The sequence below is a fragment of the Salvelinus sp. IW2-2015 genome, linkage group LG17 (genome assembly GCF_002910315.2).
Source record: "Salvelinus sp. IW2-2015 linkage group LG17, ASM291031v2, whole genome shotgun sequence".
NCBI classification, from domain to species: domain Eukaryota; kingdom Metazoa; phylum Chordata; class Actinopteri; order Salmoniformes; family Salmonidae; genus Salvelinus; species Salvelinus sp. IW2-2015.
This window is the reverse complement of record NC_036857.1, coordinates 4,942,404-4,966,950: the sequence shown is the minus strand read 5'-3', so window position 1 is coordinate 4,966,950 and position 24,547 is coordinate 4,942,404. Positions and strand designations below refer to the sequence as shown.

Below are 24,547 nucleotides of genomic sequence, written 5' to 3'. Positions count from 1 at the left end.
CAAATCTACCCCTAATGATTGCAACATCAGTCCTGTGTTCCTGTGTTTTGTTATGGCAACCCTGCACCAATGCATATCTATGTCTCATTAACCAAACAGACCTCTGTACTTTATTGTTCAGACCAAATCCGATCATAATGTGACATATTATGTGATGAATCGTAATGAAATGTGATGAAATCATGATGAAATGTGATAAAATTATGTAATGAATTGTGATGAAAGGATATGATGATCGTGATGACGTGATATAATTAATTTATTAATTATGTGATGAGTACTGCCATGCTGACAATACTGTATTGATCACTCATCTTTACTATAATAAAAAAATATTGCATTTTCAGATAAATTACTCATATAAATGAATCAGATAAATGAATCAGATATATTTACAAATAGGCTGCCTTACATCCMGTAGTTGTTTTGTCAGAGATTTACATCCCTACGTATGATACAACATCAAAATGTGGTCTGTAAGTACCTACCACCCTCTGGTGGTCACAAGGGGAGATTGCAGATACATTCACAGGTACAGTACGTAGGCCTATGGATCCAATTAATCTGAAATCAGAAACACTGAAAAGTAAATATGTATTCCTTCTTGCCATATATTGTGGAAAAATACAATTTGCGTGGCTGTGACGATGCAGCTTTGCGGCAGCCTTGCACYGTGAGAACTTTTAATTAGGCATATTCACGTTTCCCCTTGGTCTATTCTCCCACCAATGTCTACATGTTGCAGAATTTATTCCTACCTATTATGCTGTAGGATTACCTCAGTATTCTTAACATTAGCCTATAAAMTAATCTTCCAACTAATGTTAGCAGCTAGCCTGGGCAGCCTATGGTGGGTTTTATGGATTTCCACCTATGTTTCCTCTAAACTGCGCTCGTGTGTGCGCACCTCCCCCAGGACTTCCACGCAGAAMAAATTATATACTGRGCAGAGACACAAGAGATTGWAGTTCGCCACATTAGTTTGCACTAACATGCAACAATTTCAAAGTTTTTACTGAGTTACAGTTCATAGAAGAAAATCAGTAAATTGAAATAAATTCATTAGGCCCTAATRAATGGATTTCACATGACTGGGCAGGGGCACAACCATGGGTGGGCCTGGGAGGGCATAAGTCCACCCATTTGGGAGCCAGGTCCACCCACCTGGGAGCCAGGCCCAGACAATCAGAATGAGTTTTCCCCACAAAAGGGCCTTATTACAGAATTAAACACTCCGCAGCACACACCCCCCCCCAGACGATCCCGCAGGTGAAGAAGCCAGATGTGGAGGTCCTGGCGCTGGGGGTTACACGTGGTCTGTGGTTGTGAGGCCGGTTGGATATACTGACTGCCAAATTCTCTAAAACGATGTTGGTAGATAAAATAAGATTAAATTCACTGGCATCAGCTCTGCTGACATTCCTGCAGTCAGAAAACAAATTGCATGTAGCTCAAAATTGATACATCTGTGGAATTGTGTTGTGTGACAAAATAGCACATTTTAGAGTGGCCTTTTATGTTCCCAGCACTAAGTGCACCTGTGAAATGATAATGCTGTCGGAAGTTTACAACACTTACGTTGGAGTCATTAAAACTCGTTTTTCAAACACTCCACAAATTTCTTGTTAACAAACTATAGTTTTGGCAAGTCGGTTAGGACATGTACTTTGTGCATGACACAAGTCATTTTTCCAAACATTGTTACAGACAGATTATTTCACTTATAATTCAACGTATCACAATCCAGTGGGTCAGAAGTTTAAATACACTAAGTTGACTGTGCCTTTAAACAGACAATCCAGAAAATTATGTTTAAGCTAGAAGCATCTGATAGGCTAATTGACATAATTTGAGTCAATTGGAGGTGTACCTGTTGATGTATTTCAACACCTACCTTCAAACTCAGTGCCTCTTGCTTGACATCATGGAAAATCAAAAGAAATCAGCCAAGACCTCAGAAAAAAAAACTGTTAGACCCTCACATGTCTGGTTCATCCCTGGGAGCAATTTCCAAATGCCTGAAGGTACCACGTTCATCTGTACAACCAATAGTACGCCATGGGAACCAGGCAGTCGTCATACCACTCAGGAAGGAGACGCGTTCTGTCTCCTAGAGATGAACGTACTGTGGTGCGAAAAGTGCAAATCAATCCCAGAACAACAGCAAAGGACCTTGTGAAGATGATGGAGGAAAAACAGGTACAAAAGTATCTATATCCACAGTTAAACGAGTCCTATATCGAACATAACCTGAAAGGCCGCTCAGCAAGGAAGAAGCCACTGCTCCAAAACCACCATTAAAAAAGTCAGACTACAGTTTGCAACTGCACATGGGAACAAAAGATCGTACTTTTTGGAGAAATGTCCTCTGGTCTGATGAAGAAAAAAATAGAACTGTTTGGCCATAATGACCATTGTTAGTTTGGAGGAAAAAGGGGGAGGCTGCAAGCTGAAAAAACACCATCCAACCGTGAAACACGGGGGTGGCAGCATCATGTTGTAGGGGTGCTTGTGGCAGGAGGGACTGGTGCACTTCACAAAATAGATGGCTTCATGAGGGAGGAAAATTATGTGGATATATTGAAGCAACATCTCAAGACATCAGTCAGGAAGTTAAAGCTTGGTTGCAAATGGGTCTTCCAAAGGGACAATGATCAAGCATACTTCTAAAGTTGGCAAAATGGCTTAAGGACAACAAAGTCAAGGTATTGGAGTGCCATCACAAACCTTGACTTAATCCTATAGAAAATTTGTGGGCAGAACTGAAAAGGCGTGTGCGAGCAAGGAGAGGCCTACAAACCTGACTCAATTACACCATCTCTGTTCAGGGGGAATGGGCCAAAATTCACCCAACTTATTGTGGGAAGCTTGTGGAGGCTACCCGAAACGTTTGACCCAAATTAAACAATTTAAAGGCAAAGCTACCAAATACTAATTGAGGTGTATGAACACTTCTGACCCACTGGGAATGTGATAAAAGATCAAATAAAATCTGAAATAAATCATTCTCTCTACTATTATTCTGACATTTCACATTCTTAAAATAAAGTGGTGATCCTAAACTGACCTAAAACAGGGCATTTCACTTGGATTAAATGCTCAGGAAGTGTGAAAAAACTGAGGTTAAATGTATTTGGCTAAGGCGTATGTTAAACTTCCAATTTCAACTTTAAGTATAGGTCAGCAATGGGAAGTTCCTGCTTTCTACAAAGGGCACAAAATGTGTAGGCTACATTTCAAGTTGTCTTTAAAAACCAGTCAAGTAAAAAGCTTATGTCTTAATTAAAGGTCAGTGTTGTTTTTGAGAACCGCTTGAATATAGCAAATAATCCAATAGGCAGATTGGTAAGCCTGCAGTTTTCTAAATTATCTGTTAATAATAATACATTTTGTTTTGAAAAGTGGTTTCTTGCATCATACAAACAATACAAATGTTTGGCCCATGGTGTTACAAACCAAGTAAAAACAATTTATAATTAATGTAAAGCCTTCATAATATATATATACAGTGGGGCAAAAAAAGTATTTAGTCAGCCACCAATTGTGCAAGTTCTCCCACTTAAAAAGATGAGAGAGGCCTGTAATTTTCATCATAGGTACACTTCAACTATGACAGACAAAATGAGAAAAAAAATCCAGAAAATCACATTGTAGGATTTTTAATGAATTTATTTGCAAATTATGGTGGAAAATAAGTATTTGGTCAATAACCAAAAGTTTATCTCAATAGTTTGTTATATACCCTTTTGTGGCAATGACAGAGGTCAAACGTTTTCTGTAAGTCTTCACAAGGTTTTCCACACACTGTTGCTGGTATTTTGGCCCATTCCTCCATGCAGATCTCCTCTAGAGCAGTGATGTTTTGGGGCTGTTGCTGGGCAACACGGACTTTCAACTCCCTCCAAGATTTTCTATGAGGTTGAGATCTGAGGGACTGGCTAGGCTACTCCAGGACCTTGAAATGCTTCTTACGAAGCCACTCCTTCGTTGCCCGGGCGGTGTGTTTGGGATCATTGTTCAGCTGAAAGACCCAGCCACTTTCATCTTCAATGCCCTTGCTGATGGTAAGGAGTTTTCACTCAAAATCTCACGATACATGGCCCCATTCATTCTTCCTTACACGGATCAGTCCGTCCTGGTCCCTTGCAGAAAAACAGCCCCAAAGCATGATGTTCCCCCCCATGCTTCACAGTAGGTATGGTGTTCTTTGGATGCAACTCAGCAATCTTTGTCCTCCAAACACGACAGAGTTGTTTTTTACCAAAAAGTTATATTTTGGTTTTTCATCTGACCATATGACATCTCCAATCTTCCTCTGGATCATCCAAATGCTCTCTAGCAAACGTCAGATGGGCCTGGACATGTACTGGCTTAAGCAGGGGGACACGTCTGGCACTGCAGGATTGAGTCCTGGCGGCGTAGTTTGTTACTGAATAGGTCTGTTGTTACTTTGGTTCCAGCTCTCTGACAGGTCATTCACTAGGTCCCCCCCGTGTGGTTCTGTGGATTTTTGCTCACCGTTCTTGTGATCATTTTGACCCCACGGGGTGAGATCTTGCGTGGAGCCCCAGATCGAGGGAGGTTATCAGTGGTCTTGTATGTCTTCCATTTCCGAATAATTGCTCCCACAGTTGATTTCTTCAAACCAAGCTGCTTACCTATTGCAGATTCAGTCTTACCAGCCTGGTGCAGGTCTACAATTTTGTTTCGGTGTCCTTTGACAGCTCTTTGTTGCTGGCCATAGTGGAGTTTGGAGTGTGACTGTTTGAGGTTGTGGACAGGTGTCTTTTATACTGATAACAAGTTCAAACAGGTGCCATTAATACAGGTAACGAGTGGAGGACAGAGGAGCCTCTTAAGAAGAAGTTACAGGTCTGTGAGAGCCAGAAATCTTGCTTGTTTGTAGGTGACCAAATACTTATTTTCCACCATAATTTGCAAAAAAGGTAAATCATTAAAAAATCCTACAATGTGATTTTCTAGATTTTTTTTCTCATTTTGTCTGTCATAGTTGAAGTGTACCTATGATGAAAATTACAGGCCTCTCTCATCTTTTTAAGTGGGAGAACTTGCACAATTGGTGGCTGACTAAATACTTTTTTGCCCCACTGTATATACTTTTTTTAAGTCTCATGCAATGTAGGCCTGCATTGAACACCACATATGGGCTACTGTATCATAGAAATCAAAAGCTAGTTCCATGTGAAAATGTTATGAGATTTGCTCCATTGGTTTTGTTGGTAGGCCTACATTATGCTCAAATAGCCACAATAGCCTATTGGCTACTGTCTAAAACTGTAAGGGTACAGCCTCAGTGTTGATTGTAAACTCGCGCCGGAAGTATAACAAAATTATCATTACGCTCAAGTTTCCGCTRACAACACCTTAAATTTGCTGTGTCCCCAATTTTTTGGTAGGGAACATTGATCTCCACTATGCTACTTCCAGAGGGGTATCCTACGAAGCAAGATAGATCTACTCAGGGTTTTCTAAAGCTAACCAGCTTCAGTTAGCTTCACATTCCAGCTCAGGCTTCATCCGTACTAGAAAGGATAAAGAGCTCGCCAGCTTGTAGTCTTAAAACACAGTAATCTCTGGTTCATTCAGACATCCCTATGGGGAAAATTATTGGAAAAATAATAGGATTTTGTGATAAACATCAAAAATAATGTCTGAAGTTAACACTGGCTTAGGAGATCGTATATGTTTTGTTCTATAAGATATCGTCAGTCAGTTAACATGACCTTTATGAATTATGAAGCCTATATGTGCTTTTTTTAATGAKATAAATCCTTKAAAATTCACAAAAAGTGATGTTAATCTTCATCAGTTATCTCATAGAACGAAAAGTATAATATATCCTAAGCCTGTGTTTACCACAGACCTTATTTCCATTCATCTCCCAATAGGCTTTGTCCAATAAACCATGGTGGAGTTAGAGCCTAGAAAAAGATGCCATTTGTATTTCTCTCTCTATACAGACATTCCTGGTGCCCAAATTTATGACGTTATGTGTCGTGTGGAGACAAATGGATTCAGTTCAGTCAGTCGTCCTGATGAGCCCTTCCCAGCTAGCTAGTTTACACTGGCTAGCTGGCAACAGCAATAGCATGGCCTTAGTTAAAACTTGTAAAATAAGTTTTTCAGTTTTATGTTTCAACTTTTATTAGTCGTCTGTACGGGATATACATGGTATACTTCATCCAACCAAATGCTTTCTTGCAGGTTCCTTTCAACAATGCAACAACAATAAGAAATAGAACAAAATAAGAATATGAACATAAAGTAAATGGCAGTAGAATGGAATAAACATTTTAGCATAAGTATAGTATAAGGAAGGCATAATTTATAGTCCAATATTTACACGTGTATTGGGGAAGGGGGTTATAGGAGCAAGTGTATCAATTGAGCAGTATAATAAGAGTCTGGTAGCAGCAGTTGTAACGTGTMCAAAGGTGTGGAGAATCAGAGCAGGTGTTCAGTCCAGTTCAAGTGTTCAGAGGTCTGATAGGTTGTAGATAGAAACTGTCTCTGAGTCRGTTGGCATCAGACCTCATGCTCCAATACCGTCTGCCTGATGGTAAGGGAGAAAACAGCTTGTGGCTGGGGTGTTTGTGGTCCTTGATGATGCTGTGTGTCTTCCTCAGGCACCTTCTCGAGTAGATGTCCTGGATGGGTGGAAGCATGGTCCTAGTGATCTACTGGGCCGTCTTCACCACCCGCTGGAGCGCCTTGCGGTTGTGGATGGAGCAATTCCGGTACCAGGCTGTGATGCAACCGGTCAGGATGCTCTTGATGGTGCAGCGGTAGGATTTAAAGACCCAGGCGGCATGCCACATTTCTTCACTGTTGCGCCCTTTTGACAGGAGTGATGTTGTTGTTGGTCCAAGACAAGTCCTTGGTGATGTGGACCTTAAAACTCTCTCTCCTACAGTCCCATTGATGTGGATTGAGGCATGTTCCCTCTTCTGCTTCCTGAAATCAACAATTAACTCCTGTTTTTCTGACGTTGAGGCTGTTGTCATAAAACCACAATGCCAGTTCACTTACCTCCTCCCCATAGGCTGACTCGTCGTTGTTGATTATCAGTCCTACAACCGTGGTGTCGTCAGCAAACTTGATGATGGAGTTGGTGTCATGCAAAGCCATGCAGTCGTAGGGGAACAGGAAGTACAACAGAGGACTGAGGACACACCCCTAGGGGGAGTGAAAGAAGTCAAGGTGAAGGAGGTGTTGTTGCCAATCCTCACAGCCTGTGGTCTGCCTATCAGGAAGTCCAGGATCAAGTTGCAAAGGGTGGTGTAAAGACCCAGGGTTTTCAGCTTGGTGTGGAGCTTGGAGAGAATAATAGTGTTGCATGCTGAACTGTGGTCAATGAACAGCATTCTCACATACAGTCCCGCGCAAAAGTATTTGCCCCCTTTCAGATTTTCTCTATTTTTGCATATGTTTGATACTGAATGTTATAAAATCTTCAAACAAACCTAATATTAGATAAAGGGAACCTGGATTTACAAATAACAAAAACAAATTGTACTTATTTTATTTAATTCATTAACAAAGTTATGCAACACCCAATTCCTCTGTGTGAAAAAAGTAATTGCACCCTTACACTCAATAACTGGTGGTTCCACCTTTTGCTGCAAGGACTGCAACCAAATGCTTCCTGTAGTTGTTGATCAGTCTCTCACATCGCTGTGGATGATGTTTGGCCCACTCTTGCATGCAGAACTGCTTTAACTCAGCGACATTTGTGGGTTTTCAAGCTTCAACTTCTCGTTTCAAGTCCTGCCACAACATCTCAATTGGGATTAGGTCAGGACTTTGACTAGTCCAATCCAAAACGTGAAATGTGTTGCTTTTTAACCATTTTCATGTAGACTTGATTGTGTGTTTTGGGTCATTGTCTTGCTGCATGACCCAGCAGCGCTTCAGCTTCAGCTCACAGACGGATTGCCTGACATTCTCCTGTAGAATTCTCTAGAGCAGAATACAAAGCAGAATTCATGGTTCCTTCTATTCGTCCAGGTCAAGTCGTCCAGGTCCTGAGGCAGCAAAGCATCCCCAAACTATCATACTACCACCACCATGGTTGACCGTTGGTATGAGGTTCTTACTGTGGAATGCAGGTTTGGTTTTGGCCAGACATAATGGGACCCATCTTGTCCAAAAAGTTGACTTAAGTTTGCCAAAAAGCACCTGCAAGATCATCAAAACTCTGTTGTTCTATGTACAGATGAGTCAAAAGTATCACTTTTTGGACAACATGGGTCCTATTATGCCCGGTGAAAACCAAACACTGCATTCCACASWAAGAACCTTATACCAACGGTCAAGCATGGTGGTGGTAGTGTCATGGTTTGGGGATACTTGTTGCATCAGCACATGGACGACATGCCTTAATAGAAAGAACCATGAATTCTGAGAAGACGCTCACAAGATGGTCAGCACGCATTCTAAGGATGTGGCCAAGGATGCCACTATGCTYGCGGTTTTGTGAGTATTCACTCTTTTGAGAGTTTTCCTCACGTCAGCCTCTGAGAGCGAAAGCACCTGGTCGCTCGGAGAAGCGATATTCTTCCTGGATGGCTGGGTATTATCTGACACTAAGAAAGTATAGAATGTGTTAAGCTCGTCTGGGAGGGAGGCTTCGGTAGAAACCACACAGCTGGATTTTCCTTTGTAGTCTATGATAGTCTGTAGTCTTTGKGACATGCAATGCAAGTCTGAGTTGTCGTACATCAATTCAAGTTTGAGTCTGTATTGTCTTCTTGCGTCCCTAATGGATTTGCGGAGATCATACCTGCTTGCCTTTTATGTGTCGCACGCATCAGAGTCATCAGGGTTGTTGTGCTGATATTGAATGCTGCAGCATGGGCTCTAAGCATTGTARGGATATCACCATTCCTCCAGYGTTTTTGGTTGGGGTKTGTCTGGATTGTTATTGTGGGTACAACGTCATCAACACATTTCTTAATGAAGCCTGTGACTGACGATGTTTATTCCTTAATGTTGATGGATGAGTCCTGGGTGGATGAATCTTTGAACATATTCCAATCAGTATTCTCAAAACAATTCTGCAGCATTGAGTATGGCTCTTTCCAGCGGTTCACTATTTCGATGCGCGAGGGAGAAATAACTTGTAGTATTGGTCACCATCTGGAAGTCATAGTGACAGGCCAATTAGCTAACGTAATGGCAAGCCAGTGTGATGACCAATGCAACAGTGTTGTATCGAGGTGCTCCAATTGTTGCTTCCCACTGGGCAGCAGTTGCTTCACCGGGCAGCTGTATGCAGCTGTATCACATCACTGGCAGTAGGTTGACCAATTTGTTACATACTCGATTGTATTTAYAGTAGAATAGCAACCTACACAATGAATTACTTTTAGTATTGGTAGTAACCATCTGGATGTCACAGTGATACAGTCTACTACTGCTGCTAAATGGGGAGAGTTTGTACTACAAGCCAGCAACACAACAACAAAGCAGTGTGTCCTTCACTCATGAGTTCTGCTTGCCCGGCACACTGCTGTCCTACAGAAATTGAGGGAAGTAGCTAACTTTAGACAGTGTAGCTAATACCAGGCCAGAGTGACAGCCAAATAAAGCTAATTTGTTGATTTTGTAGTCCGATAAAAACTGAATAATTCTGAACACTCTGGTCCCAACTGTCCCAACATCAGCAGGTTCAAATTCTCGCTGAAGTTTCTAGCCACAAGCATACATTAGCTAGCTGGGGAGGGCTCATTAGGACAGCTGACTGAACTGAATCCGTTTGTCAGTCACACTCAACTCAACCGCCATACTATGACCACAGACAATAAAACTGACTACAACYGTGGATATTGCTCGTCCACCTGCCGCTAATGCTGTGCATATACTACACGATTTCGAAAATCGTAACAACTTGGATGTGCTCACATTTTCAGAATTCCTTGTCACAAATTCTCGGGACATCTGACAGCTGGAGAGGGGAACAGCCATCATCCGTGCATCCTTGATCCGCTCAAACTACGCAAGCCCCGACATACTGGTCCTTGCTTAAGTTCATAGGATTTCCCCCGATCATGAAAATTTGTCTGGCATTGCAGAAACATGGTCAATTCCTGCCAAAATAGGCATAATGGTAGATTTAAGACAAGTGGAACTCTTGGGGAAAAAACGAGGTCACATCATGACATCAGTGATCTTCAGGTTGGAAAGTCGGAGTTCCTGAAAGATGCCTGAGATTCCGAGTTGAAATTCCGAGTTGGATGACCGTTCAAATCAAAATGAAAGAAAAGTTATCTAGCAAATTCAGCAGACTGTGGTGAGACAGAGGTTTTTAGAAGTGCCGTCTTTATCTTATTACTCATCGTTAAGGCCGTGTTTGATGTGCTTATCATTGCACAAGCAGCTTTTTTCCCACTCCTATCGATATTTTGTATTTATTAAGTCATACAAGTGTTACATTGCATGAAGTTTAAAATGCATTCTGTCATTATTAAATGTGTAATTACTATTTAACAAGAAAAAAATAAAATTTAATTAATAAAATATTTTATCAGTCGTTTCCTCAGGGGATGACGACGCATCTTTGCAAGGCAGGGAATCTGATTAAATGTACCCTCAACTAGCGCTCATCATTTCATTCAGGGTATTGAGGAGTTAGCCGGGGTACAACCCTGCCCAGGAGCAGGTTTAGTTCTGAAGACTCATTGCCATAGAAATGTACCTCCTTAAAAGTTACCCACTTTCAAGACTGGTTATCCGAGTTTATCTAAATCCTCAAGCCTGCTTTCGTGAGGATACCCTCTGAGGTTTGTGTCCTGCTTTCACCTGGGGTAAAAACAACACTGTCTGTGACTTCGATTGGTGTTATAGCCTCACAAGCATAGTGGTGGAAAAAAAAGTGTTATTAAAGAAAGTACTTACCTGCTTTTTTCACCATTACAATCCATTTTTAAAAAAATTCCACGAATTTAAAGCGAGGAAATAAAGCATTTGCAGCATGTATTACCGCAGTGCACATCAAGCCCAGACGATATGGAGCGACTACACATAAGCTAGCGGCTGCTCAGGCTAGTGCAGCTCTCATGTTGCAGTATAAATATTCAAATCAAATCAAAATCTAATAATATAGTCACATCTGCCGGAATACAAACAGGTGACGCTTACAAGGAAATGCCTTACTTACAAGTCCTTGAACCGAACCAATGCAAAGGATTACCCCCTTTGTTTCAATCTTTTTGCCTAAAATCACATACCCAAAATCAACGCCTGCCAGCTCAGGCCCTGAAGGCAAAGGATATGGCATATTCTTGGTACCATTTGACCAGGAAACACTTTGAAAGTTTTTGAAATGTGGAAAGGAATGTAGGAGAATACAACACAAACTCCTGTTACAAAAGGGTAATACCAAAGAAAAAACCACCGTTCGTTTTGTATTTTCGTACCATCATCTTTGAAATGCAAGAAAAAGGCCATAATGTATTATTCCAGCCCAGGTGCAATTTAAATGTTGTCCACTAGATGGCATCAGTGTATGTGCAATGTTTTAGACTGATCCAATGAACCATTGCATTTCTGTTCAAAATGTTGTATCAAGACTGCCCAAATGTGCCTAGTTTTTTTTATTAATAACTATTCATGTTCAAAATTGTGCATTCTCCTCAAACAATAGCATGGTATTCTTTCACTGTAATAGCTACTGTGAATTGGACAGTGCAGTTAGATTAACAAGAATTTAAGCTTTCTGACAATGTCAGATATGTCTATGTCCTGGGAAATGATCTTGTTACTTAAAAACCTCATGCTAATCGCATTAGCCTACGTTAGCTCAACCGTCCCGTGGAAGGGACACCAATCCCGAAGAAGTTTTAAAAAAATGATAATAATAATACGGATAAGAAATAAAAATAACAAGTAATCAAAGAGCAGCAGTAAAATAACAATAGTGAGACTATATACAGGCGGATACCGGTACAGAGTCAATGTGCGGGCGCACCAGTTAGTTGAGGTAATATGTACATATGGGTAGTTATTAAAGTGACTATGCATAGATGATAACAAGAGAGAGTAGCAGCGGTGTAAAAGAGGGGGGGTCTGGGTAGCCATTTGATTAAGTGTTCCGGAGTCTTATGGCTTGGGGTTAGAAGCTGTTTAGAAGCCTCTTGGACCTAGACTTGGCACTCCGGTACCGTTTGCCGTGCGGTAGCAGAGAGAACAGTCTATGACTAGGGTGGCTGGAGTCCGACAGTTTTCAGGGCCTTCCTTTGACACTGCCTGGTATAGAGGTCCTGGATGGCAGGGAGCTTGGCCCCGTTGATGTACTGMGCCGTTCGCCCTAKCCTCTGTAGTGCCTTAAGGTCGGAGGTCGAGCAGTTGCCATACCAGGCAGCGATGCAACCAGTCCGGATGCTCTCGATGGTGCAGCTGTAGAACCTTTTGAGGATCTGAGGACCCATGCCAAGTCTCCTGAGGGGGAATAGGTTTTGTCGTGCCCTATTTATGACTCTCTTGGTGTGCTTGGACCATGTTCGTTTGTTGGTGATGTGGACACCAAGGAACTTGAAGCTCTCAACCTGCTCCACTGCTGCCTCATCGATGAGAATAGGGGCATGCTTGGTCCTCTTTTCCTGTAGTCCACAATCATCTCCTTCGTCTTGATCACGTTGAGGTAGAGGTTGTTGTTCTCACACCACACGNGTCTTGATCACGTTGAGGTAGAGGTTGTTGTTCTCACACCACACGTCCAGGTCTCTGACCTCCTACGTATAGGCTGTCTCGTCGTTGTCGGTGTTGTGTCATCTGCAAACTTAATGATGGTGTTGGAGTCGTGCCTGGCCGTGCAGTCATGAGTGAACAGGGAGTACAGGAGGGGGCTGAGCACACAACCATGAGGGGCCTCTGGTGTTGAGGATCAGCGTGGCGGATGTGTTGTTACCTACCCTTACCACCTGGGAGCGGCCCATCAGGAAGTCCAGGATCCAGTTGCAGAGGGAGCTGTTTAGTCCCAGGGTCCTTAGCTTAGTGATGAGCTTTGAGGGCACTATGGTGTTGAACGCTGAGCTGTAGTCAATGAATAGCATTCTCACATAGGTGTTCCTTTTGTCCAGGTGGGAAAGGGCAGTGTGGAGAGCAATAGAGATTGCATCATCTGTGGATCTGTTGGGGCCGTATGCAAGTGGAGTGGGTCTAGGGTTTCTGGGATAATGGTGTTGATGTGAGRCATGACCAGCCTTTCAAAGCACTTCAGGGCTACAGACGTGAGTGCTACGGGTCGGTAGTCATTTAGGCAGGTTACCTTAGTCTTTTTGGGCACAGGCACTATGGTGGTCTGCTTAAAACATGTTGGTATTACAGACTCAGACAGGGAGAGGTTGAACATTTCAGTGAAGACACTTGCTAGTAGGTCAGTGCATGCTAGCAGTACACGTCCTGGTAATCTGTCTGGCCCTGCGGCCTTGTGAATGTTGACCTGTTTAAAGGTCTTACTCACATAGGCTGTGGAGAGCGTGATCACAGTCTTCCAGAACAGCTGGTGCTCTCATGCATGTTTCAGTGCCATTTGCCTCGAAGCAAGCATAGAAGTAGTTTAGCTCATCTTGTAGGCTCGTGTCACTGGCCAGCTCTCGGCTGTGCTTCCCTTTGTAGTCTGTAATGGTTTGCAAGCCCTGCCACATCCGACGAGCGTCAGAGCCGGTGTAGGACGATTCAATCTTAGTCCTGTATTGATGCTTTGCCTGTTTGATGGTTCTCGGAGGGCATAGCGGGATTTCTTATAAGCTTCCGAGTTAGAGTCCCGTTCCTTGAAAATGGCAGATCTTGCCTTTAGCTCAGTGCGGATGTTGCCTGTAATCCATGGCTTCTGTCGATGCACTTATTGGTGAAGCCAATGACTAATGTGGTGTAACTCCTCAATGCCATCGGAGGAATCCCGGAACATATTCCAGTCTGTGCTAGCAAAACAYTCCTGTAGCTTAGCATCTATTTCCTCTCAGACAAGCATTTTGTTGATGAGACTATAAAACAATTAGTTTACAAAGTCCACTATTTATTCTGCATTTTGCAGTCATTAAAAGTATTGTGTGTATTAGGCCTACTCACTTCAGAAATCGACAGCTCAATGTTTTAAACTTAATGGCCACAAAGTTTTGGTAAATCAGTCAGTCGGCATTTGTAGATCAGTCAGTCGGCTGCCGCCTGCAGTCGTTTTGATGCTCTTGAACACAGTCAATGTCACTTCTCTGGCTAAGTGAGTTGGTATGACCCAATCCAGGTAGGAATGTTACCAACTGGGGTGTATTCATTAGTGGAAACAGGTGGATAACGTTTTGCTATGAAAGCTGGTGTTTTAATATTCCTGCGATCTCCCTTGGCTGTGAGATGTTACTTCCCAGGGCACAATGAACAAAAAAGACAAAAGACAGGTGTTTTTTATTTATTCTTGAAATTATTTTATAAAATCGCATTTATTTATTGACGTTTTATATATATATATATATATATATATATATATATATTAGAGATAGATTTATATATAATTTCATCAACTAACAATTTTGAATATTTTCCCTTCCCCACCCCCCTGTATGACCTGTAATGATAGTGGGGTGCAGGAGACTGGTGGGAGGGGATATAGGAGGAAAGGCTCATTGTAATGGCTGGAATGGAATCGATYGAACAGAGTTGATGTGGTTTCCATATGTGATATATTTTCCATTTATTCCATTCCAGCTATTACAATGAGCCCGTCCTATAGCTCCTCCCACCAGCATCCACTGGTGGAGTTTGAACCCCTCTACAGAGAGTTCTGTAGGATCAAAAACGTAATGTATCATGGGTAAATTGTGACTGACTGATCTACAAATAATAATGAGTAGTTATTTATGATGCAAGGGTCTTAGCAGATGAATCAGTTGGCAGTCGCCTGTACTGTCGGCTGCAATGTGGAACAAGCCCCTTGTGTGATGCTCCTCAGTGTTAATGGGTAAAGGGGAAGGAGAGGGGGTGAGGATGAGTTTAAGGACTGGAACAACACAGCATGCCGAGAATAGGGTGAGGTGAGAAGTGAGGGGGGTGAATGAGGGGGAGTGCTATATCGACAACACCACCACTTTTCATACTGGTGAGAATACCAGAGCGAGAAGATGGACAAGGGATGATTGATTTCTCTGTCACATAGGAAGTTTGTGGAAAATAAATAAAAATGGTGGCCTATCAAATGGCACTCTATTCCCTAAAAAGTGCCCTACTTTTGACCGGAACTAGATACCTTTTGACAGAAGTTATCTACTCTGTAGGAAATAGAGGTGTCATTTGMGATGACCAAATATGCTCAAATAACTCATCAGTGCATTCCATGACTAAGACTGGAAACAGCTGCCAAATAAACAACAGTATGTAATCAAGATGTAAAAGGCCAGTTGATCCAAATATGTATTATTTTAGTTCAGCCCTATCAAATGACACATCAATGCCGCTCAGTTAAATTTCGACATGGTCTTACTGTTAGTTTTTCCACTTGTCATTTTAATCAGTTTTGCACCATAGCTCAATGTTTCAATGTTTCCCCTTGCCAAAATATAGAGTAGGTTATGTCCAATAAATTGAATGGCCTCTTCTCTGTGTTCCTTTGGGTCTGTGAGGACAACGGATGTTTCTGTTATGCATATTCACTACAGATTCRTTAGAGATTTTAATGATCTCATATTGGTTCCTGAGATGTTTAACATGTTTCCAGGCATTGTAAATATGTGATAATCTGTGTCTGTACGACAAACACACATTGGGAGGTGAGAACCAAATGGAGACCAATTCACCTTGCCCTCTCAGAGCCTGGGGCCCACATCCACAAAGGGTCTCTGAGTAGAACTGCTAATCCAGCATTTGTCTCTATAATATTACTCACTTTGATCTAAAAAGCTAAACTGATTCTAGATCAGCACTCCTACTTAGATGCTTTGTGGCCCTGGTGAGAGCTCTTGGAAAGGAGACCACAAATTAGTATTGGGAGATACCCATTCTCTCCTTGGCCCTTTAGGAAACATCACTAGATGGAGAAAGAGGTCAAAGGTGAATTGCACTGCTCCCTAAGGCCACTCCAGAAAGACATTTAAACCTATCAGCAGTAAAAAATAAAAAAAATAAAAGATGAGGTAAAAACAAATCTAATGCAATTGGGAAAAATAAGCATTCCTCTACATAGATCTCACCAAGTCACTTCAGCAATTATGCCAATGAAGAAAGGATGTATTTTAAGTTTTTGAAGGCTTAATTTGAGATTTATGTTGGCCTTATTAAAACAGACTCCACTGGGGATCTGTTGAATTGCTCCTCTTGAAGAGGTGAGCAATATGATGGAATTTCTTACATCCACCATATTGCTTACTTATTTGATGACTTGTTCTAAAATGAGAGTATATTAGAGGTGAATGACAGACCTAATATGCTGCTCAATTACAAATCACTCCTTGGTCCCTACCAACTATGCACTTATGGCACATTCTTAACAGCACATTCCATTCAGAGATGGTTGAGCTATATCCAAAATAGCCTACCTATCCAGACCCTTTCACAACTACAATAACTGCCTAGTAACCTGTTCCTAGTGCTCAATGTCCTTTAGCCAACTTCTCTGAGCATCGTTGTGTGTATGGCATGACAATGAAATTCACTAAAGCACATACCGAACTGAGAGCAGGCTAGGTGCTGATCTGTTGCACCCTCTACAACCACTGAATATTATTATTTGACCCTGCTGGTAATCTATGAATGTTTGAACATCTTGGCCATGTACTGTTATAATCTCCACCCGGCACAGCCAGAAGAGGACTGGCCACCCCTCAGAGCCTGGTTCCTCTCTAGGTTTCTCCCTAGGTTCCTGCCTTTCTAGGGAGTTTTTCCTAGCCACCATGCTTCTACATCTGCATTGCTTGCTGTTTGGGGTTTTAGGCTAGGTTTCTGTATAGCACTTTGTGACATCAGCTGATGTAAAAAGGGCTTTATAAATACATTTGATTGATTGATACCTAGGTCTAGAGATTGATTTAGAATAGTTAATAGATGCTCACCCCTCTTCTCTAGCTGGAGTTATTGTTGACAGTATAATATAGCCTAAGCCAGCTGGGTTCATCAGTCAGAAACGCTCTTCCCTTTTTGTCCTGTGTTGTGTCCTTTTCAAATCTATAACCTTATCAACACATCTCTTTATTAAGCTGATATCTCAGAGGGAGAGCTAAAGCTTCCACTTGACTGAATTTGATAGTCATGTGTACTCCAGAAACACTTGTGACATCATCACTCACCATATATGGATTTCAGCACAAACAGAATGTTCAACTTGCAAGTGTGAAGTGTCATGACTTTCACCCAATAGTATGTTTAGTGGAGTTTAAATAACACCTGTTCTGTATGAGCTGCAGCTTTCTCTTGACCATGTGCAGTAGACAGACTGAACTGTGTCAGGTCATACAGTACCAGTCAAAAGTTTGGACACACCTAATAATTCCAGGGTTTTTATACTKTTTTCTACATTGTGAAGACATCAAAACMATTTAACACATATGGAATCATGTAGTAACCAAAAAAGTGCTAACCAAATCAAAATATATTTTAGATTCTAAGTAGCCACCCTTCGCACACTCTTGACATTCTTTCAACCAGCGTTATGAGGTAGTCACCTGGAATGCTTTTCAATTAACATATGTGCCTTGTTGAAAGTTAATTTGTGGAATTTCTTTCCTTCTTAATGCTTTTGAGCCAATTAGTTGTGCTGTGACAAGGTAGGGGTGGTATACAGAAGATAGCCCTATTTGGTAAAAGAAAAGTCCATAMTATGGCAAGAACAGCTCAAATAAGCAAAGAGAAACAACAGTCCATCATTACTTTAAGACATGAAGGTCAGTCAATCCGGAAAAATAAGAACTTTAAACGTTTCTTCAAGTGCAGTCTCAAAAACCATCAAGCACTATGATGAAACTGGCTCTCATGAGGCCCGCCACAGGAAAGGAAGACAGAGTTACCTCTGCTGCAGAGGATACGTTTATTAGTTTCCAGCCTCAGAAATTCCAGTCCAAATAAATGCTTCAGATTWAGTAACAGACAACATCAACTGTTCAGAGGAGACTGTGTGAATCAGGCCTTCATGGTCGAATTGCTGCAAAGAAAACACTACTAAAGGACACCAAMAATAAGAAGACTTGCTTGGAAAAGAAACAATAGCAATGGACATTAGACCAGTGGAAATCTGTCCTTGGTCTGATGAGTCCAAAAAGATTTGGTTCCAACCGCCATGTCTTTGTGAGATGCAGAGTAGGTGAACAGATGAACTCCGCATGTGCGGTTCCCACCGTGAATCATGGAGGTGGTGTGATGGTGCTTTGCTGSTGACACTGTCAGTGATTTTATTTAGAATTCAAGGCACACTTAACCAGCATGGCTACCACAGCAATATGAAGCGATACGCCATCCCATCTGGTTTGCGCTTAGTGGGACTACCATTTTTTTTTTATTGACTTGCCTAGTTAAAAGGTAAGAACAAACTCATATTTTCAATGACGGCCTAGGAACAGTGGGTTAACTTCCTTGTTCCAGGGCAGAACGACAGATACCATGCCAGCTCGGGGATTCGCCTTCGCAACCTTTCGGTTACAAGTCCAACGCTCTAACCACTAGGCTACCTGCCGCCCCTGTTTACAATAGGACAATGACCTAACACACCTCCAGGCTGTGTAAGAGCTATTTGACCAAGGAGAGTGATGGTGCTGCATCAGATGACCTGGCCTCCACAATCACCCGACCTCAACCCAATTGAGATGGTTTGGGATGAATTGGACAATAGAGTGAAGGAAAAGCAGCCAACAAGAGCTCAGCATATGTGGGAACTTCTTCAAGACTGCTGGAAAAGCATTCCAGGTTAAACTGGTTGAGAGAATGTCAAGAGTATGCAAAGCTGCCATCAAAGCAAAGGGAAGCTATTTGAAGAATCTCAAATATATTTTTATTTGTTTAACACTTTTTTGGTTACTACATGATTTCATGTGTTATTTTATAGTTTGGATGTCTTCACTACAATGCAGGAAATAGTAAAAATAATGAAAAKKKTTGGAATGAGTAGGTGCTGTAGGTGCTGCATGCTGTCTAAATGGGAAAAGGAAAAAGTTGTCTCCTAATGCAGATCTAAGTCAGTTTGGAGATTTTCCACCTGGGATTTGAAGGTTAAGATGGTTCTGGAAAGGAAACGTCAACCTTGAGTGTCTAAGTGCCAGTATAGAAAATACCTTGACAATGCCTGCACTGCTGGAGTGATTGGGTGAAGTTTTGTTATAGTTCTGGGACTGTCACCGGCTTAAGACTTCATTTCCCAGGGTGCTTTACAGTTAACTGGCTTTCAAAACAGCCATCTCCAATAGAAACTGACTTATCAGTGAAGTAGCACTTTGAGCTTGAGGAGTTAGGTATGTTGTGAATATGGATAGATAGYGGAACAGATTTGGAGAAACTGATACAAGAATAGGTTATCTACCAGTCAAACAACATTTCAAGAGCAGCATGTAAACCTCAGCTATACACTTTAAACATTTGAGGGTAAATGTACAAGGCATTGTTCTTTAAATAGACTATTATGGCATCRGACCATTGTCTCTCAAAATATCCCTTTAAAGCATCCCCCCAAAACATTCACCCCAGACCCATCCCCACCCAACAGTCTTACATTGATCTACAGAATGAATAACCATTGAAAATATATACTATTGAATTCCAGTGTACATTTACGGTTTTTCCCCCCCATTGGTTTTTCAAGTTTAAAAAGGGTCCTCAGTGAACATAATCCAATTCCAGAAGACTGACACTACCGTCTCTTCGGCTGAGAACTTAAGTCAGCATTTGTGTTTTGTTTTTCTACAAGCCGGATGGCTCTTGCTTTTTTCTCCTGTTTCGCTTGGAGAGGACTAGATTTGAGGGGTTAGGAAGCGCTACGACGTCACATGACTAAGCTAGAGCGGGGTGGTGAGGTAAGGAAGAAGAGGAAGCAGTTGAAAAAAAAGCCTGATCTTTTACAAGGCAGAGAGAGGCAGGAGATACGACTTCCTATGATGATGTGTCCTGTGTGTATTCCAGATCCATACATCTGATAGAGCAGGGAAGGGAAGAAAGAGAGTTCAAGGAAAGGGTGAGAAAGTAATGAGAGGAGGAAGAYAGAACAGGAACAGGTAAGAGAGGGAAATAGAAATGAGAGAGAGGTTTGAATAGTGAGAGTCCACTCCCTGTTGTTCCTGGCTCATCGGTAGACCAGATGTGATATGGTTCCAGGCTTAAAGTTGAGCTGGTGGTTGGGGACAAAGCTATGCTGGGGTTTTTTACGCGTGCACACATCTTTAGCGTACAGGCTCATGCACATGTCACATGACACCTTGGAGCAGTTCACGCAGGTGTGCGAAGCACCCGGCTTGTTACAGAACCCGCACCGTGACCCCCCCAGGCTTGCTCGGTCGCTATTGGCTACCATTGCCGACGACATGGCAACCGACTTGCAGGGAAACAGCTTAGTGGCCATGAGGGGTTTCTCCACCATCTGGGGGTGAGGGGGAGTGAGGGGGTGAGGGTGTATGTGGGGGTGTGGGGAGTGGGTGTTGGAGTAGACTGACAGCTTCTCCTTGACGGGGAGGTAACCATCCATGGGGCGGGGCGATTTGGGGTTGGGGTAGTCCTGCAGGCCGCAGCAGGGGGAGGGGTCGATGTCGTGACAGGCCTGGCACAGGATCATTTCACACCTGGGGCAGGATGCCAGGCTGGAGCAGCCCAGGCCACAACCCTGACACTTCACCCCCGGAGAGGTGAGTGCACTGTGGGTTTTGAGTGCCCAGCCATCCCTGGCATCCCGGGGCTCCCTGGATGGAGGTCTGGAAGGTGTCTGTCGACCTCCAACCCTAGGCCCACCCCTCTCTGTGTACAGATCAATTTCATCCAATGAGGAGAGGTGGTAAGAGGAGTAAGCATCGACCGAGGGCAGGGATTGAATAGGGAAGAAGTCAGGCACGGGGCTGTAGGAAGGTGGGTCAGTCACAGAGAACAWGGAAGTGGAGGTGCTGGGCCTGATGATCTCATCCTTCATGTCCTCCTCTGCATCCACAAACAGAGGCTCCTTCCTCAGGCTCAGAGAGGCTTTCAGGACAGGCTTAGAGGCTGCGTGCCAATTCCCAGCTCCATCCGTAACATCCACTGACTTGGACGGTCTTCCCCCTCTCCTCAGATGGTGAGGGTGAGGTATGTCCATCGGTCGCACTGAGAGCCTGGCCATGTCGGCCCCGAGGCTGTCTCGCCGTCGGAGGACCTCGGCACAGCCGGCCGCGTCATCCCGGCAGCCCCTCCGTTGCTCCAAGGCTTCCAGCTCAGAGGCTGAACCCCGGGCCAAAGCCACTACCTCCCCCAGGAGACGACACTCGGCCTGGGCCAGGAAGAGCTCGAAGGCTAGCTGCCGGAGGTGGGCTGGGCCACCTGGGTGGTCCCGGACGTGGAACTGGAGCTCATGGTCGCGGGAGTAGCCCATAGAACGCAGGAGGGAGCGGAGATCAGCGTCGCACACAGCAGACTGGAGAAGGTAGACGTACGGGCCTGTGAAGGTCTACAAGTGGGGATAAGGAGGACAGAGAGTTACAGAGCATTCCTGCAAATTAATTGTAATGCATACAATGTTTAACCTCGGGGACCATTTAATATACTACAACAATCCTGCCAGCTGCACAAAGCCTGATGACAGGAACACATCCAGTTCAGTAGCTTTAGATGATGGGTGCTGTACCTTGATGCAGCGGAACTCTTTCTTCCAGGGGAAGAGCAGCAGGTTGGTGCAGACAGTCTCCAGGGTGAGGAAGGCTCTCTCCAGGCCCTGCAGACTGCAGCCTCTCAGGCATCGAATGGCATTCTCCACCACCTCATAGAAGCGCACCATGCGGAACCTCTGGCCCGGGTCTGGTTGGTAGGCCCCCAGCAGGGCTGTGGCCGTGGAGAGTAGGGCCTCGCTGCCCCCCTCCAAGGTGCTTCCCCCAAGGCCCGCATTCCCCCCTCCGTCCTCTAGCCGCCTCTCCAGGCAAACCACGTACCTCCGGAACAGGTCCTCTTGCAGTTTGGCATCCATTGGCGGCGCAGCAGTGGACTGCTTCAGCCGTGACACCCCTTCCTCGCTCCCTCTCTCATGCCCCGGACAACACTTTCAGCAGCCCCTCTCTGCTGACATCTCAGGACAGACACACAAATGCACTCCACTGAAGGTTGAGAAACGCACCTCCGAGCTCAATCAGGAAGCCGTCGCTATGCTTCAGATGAGAGGGGATCAGTAGGATTGAATTTAACCGCTTCCTGGTTGGGATAGCTAGGCTCTTGCCTGTAGGCCCACCCTCTAATTTTGGGCATCTCTGGTTATTTTTTTAACTGGRAGTCCATGTAGGCTCTCCAGGGAAAATGTGGGGAATGAGATGAGGCCAGAGGGGGCTGGTGGTTGACGGTTTGGTGGCCCTGAGATGTATCCGGAGGTCTAGCCTCTGCCCTGTCATTTAACCAAAAGGTGAGTTCAGGGTCACTGGGCAGAGAGGGCTACAAGTATGATGCTGGGCCTTTTCTGAACCAACTCCAAGCTGCAACGACAAAGAGGGATATGATGTTGGATAATGAACACACCACATGCTTCACTGTGCCAATGAGGATGATGTATTGAGCTTGGGACACATCCCCTCTTTCTCTAGACTCATCCAACCTGCAAAGAGAATGCAATGCTGACATCATCAGGTGATTCAGAAGCAGCAGCCGCCAAAATGTTCCAAACATGCAAAATGGCCCATTGAAACAAATGGGTTGAAGAGCATCATTATCCGAGTTGCCTGTGTGTGAGAGAAAGGGAATATGTAGCCTAGACTTGCGAGTGTTACACACCCACTCTGCTACTGACACTGTGAACGTGCACTATAGGATGTATCGAAGCAAGGATATTTTTACCCTCAGTTCACTTCATAACCATTTAGCCAGCAACTGCACTCCATCCACCTCGCATGAATTACCAAATAAAAAAACAAGCTCAAAAATGCAGACGGCTACATGTACATGGTATGCGGGTTAATTAAGTATGACAAACGTTAGCTTTTGACCCAAAATGACATTTTTATGCATTTATCTCAAATCTGCATTTCACAGCAATATCATTCACATTCGGGTTTGCTTCATGTAGCTAACGTTCGACTAGTTATGGTGCTGCAAATAGACAATTCAGCAATCCCTTCGGGATGCTCTTAAATTCGCTAGCTAGAGTGACATGCAACGATTTCTAAATCGAAAGGTACAAGCGATTGCTATATTTTCGTGGAAAATGGAATCAGTAAATTACTGCGCGTTGTAAGGTTAGACATGTTACGTTGACTAACTAGTTGGGACCTTCTCGAGCTAGCTGGCTAGAGAGCACGGTTTGCTAACAAACTAGACAAACGAATATTAGCTAATTCGAACAAGTTAGCCAACTATGCAATAACCACCATATGTGTCAGCTCTGGCTATTTGACAATCTTGACGCAAAGGACCAACTGCGCAAGGGATGTTCTAGTATTCCGCGTAGCAAGATAGCTAACTACTACTAGCTAACTAATATCTGAAAATACATAACCAGCTGGGGTAGCTAGCTATACTAGCATGCGCTGTTCCCACCAGCTATACACAACCATTAAAAACATATTTCTACATCGAAATGAACAATAACGCCACACATCAATGTTAACCACAGTGATCAGCTGAGTACACAGTAAAAGTGGCGTTTACAAGACAGAACTGGCAAGCCGTGATGTTAATGTACGTTAGCCACAGTAACTAGCTAGCAGCTGTGTCGGTCTGTGCCTGGCATGGGCCCGGCCCCAGCCCAGGACAGAACGCCCATCTATGCGAAGCTAGTGAGCTCGCTTCCCATCGCACGAGAAGCTTGTATTTAACCATTTCCACTTATGAGTAGAGTTAGAAGCGAGTTGTACACATTTATGTTTCTACTATTGTAAAACCTTTTTTTATCATAAAGACGCCACGAACATTCAACGCCTTACCTTTTCCGTCCTACTGCTGGAAATTCCCATCACCTCATTGCGCAAGCGCACTCTCTGGAGAGGAGCTTGGCCATGGTTATCAACGAGCCTGGGAATTTTATTTTTAGAAAAACTGCCCACTCAGAGTAAAGCAAGCTACATGTTATACATTATGCCTTATGTGCAATCTATGTCCATGTTGTGAGGACATTCCCACATTACAAAGACGACGAGGCCCACCATCATGTATTTGTTTTCAATGCATTTTTGTGTGTATAGCGAGCTACTGGTGTATTATACATAGTAATATAATGATAATAAAGCTCTGGTCTTTCCATCGACATAATTGGAATGGCTACAATAGATTATTATATATCATGCAAATGTTTATCATATCATTTCCCATATAACAATCATATTTCAAACAAAACGTTTTCACAGGTCAGTCAGATTTCCAAGCCTGTCAAACTTTTTTTTAAAGAGCTCAGTTAGGAGGGAATTGTCGA

General features: G+C 43.3%; 1 protein-coding gene across 2 annotated transcripts; it reads right to left on the bottom strand.

Annotated features, from left to right (window-relative positions):
• Positions 1–14,409: 14,409 nt before the first annotated feature.
• spata2 (spermatogenesis associated 2) lies at positions 14,410–24,138 on the bottom strand. 2 transcript variants are annotated; one of them, XM_024006419.2, is made up of 3 exons: positions 24,063–24,138; positions 21,788–22,619; positions 14,410–21,610 (listed from the first exon to the last, which is right to left on the bottom strand). In XM_024006419.2, the coding sequence occupies exons 2-3, from the start codon at positions 22,121–22,123 to the stop codon at positions 20,267–20,269; spliced, it is 1,680 nt and encodes a 559-aa protein (XP_023862187.1). In that variant the 5' UTR covers positions 22,124–22,619; positions 24,063–24,138; the 3' UTR covers positions 14,410–20,266. The 2 variants fall into 2 exon arrangements, with proteins under 2 accessions (XP_023862187.1, XP_023862188.1); XM_024006420.2 differs by having other exon boundaries at positions 21,788–22,738; positions 24,063–24,108.
• Between the last annotated feature and the right edge of the window lie 409 nt (positions 24,139–24,547).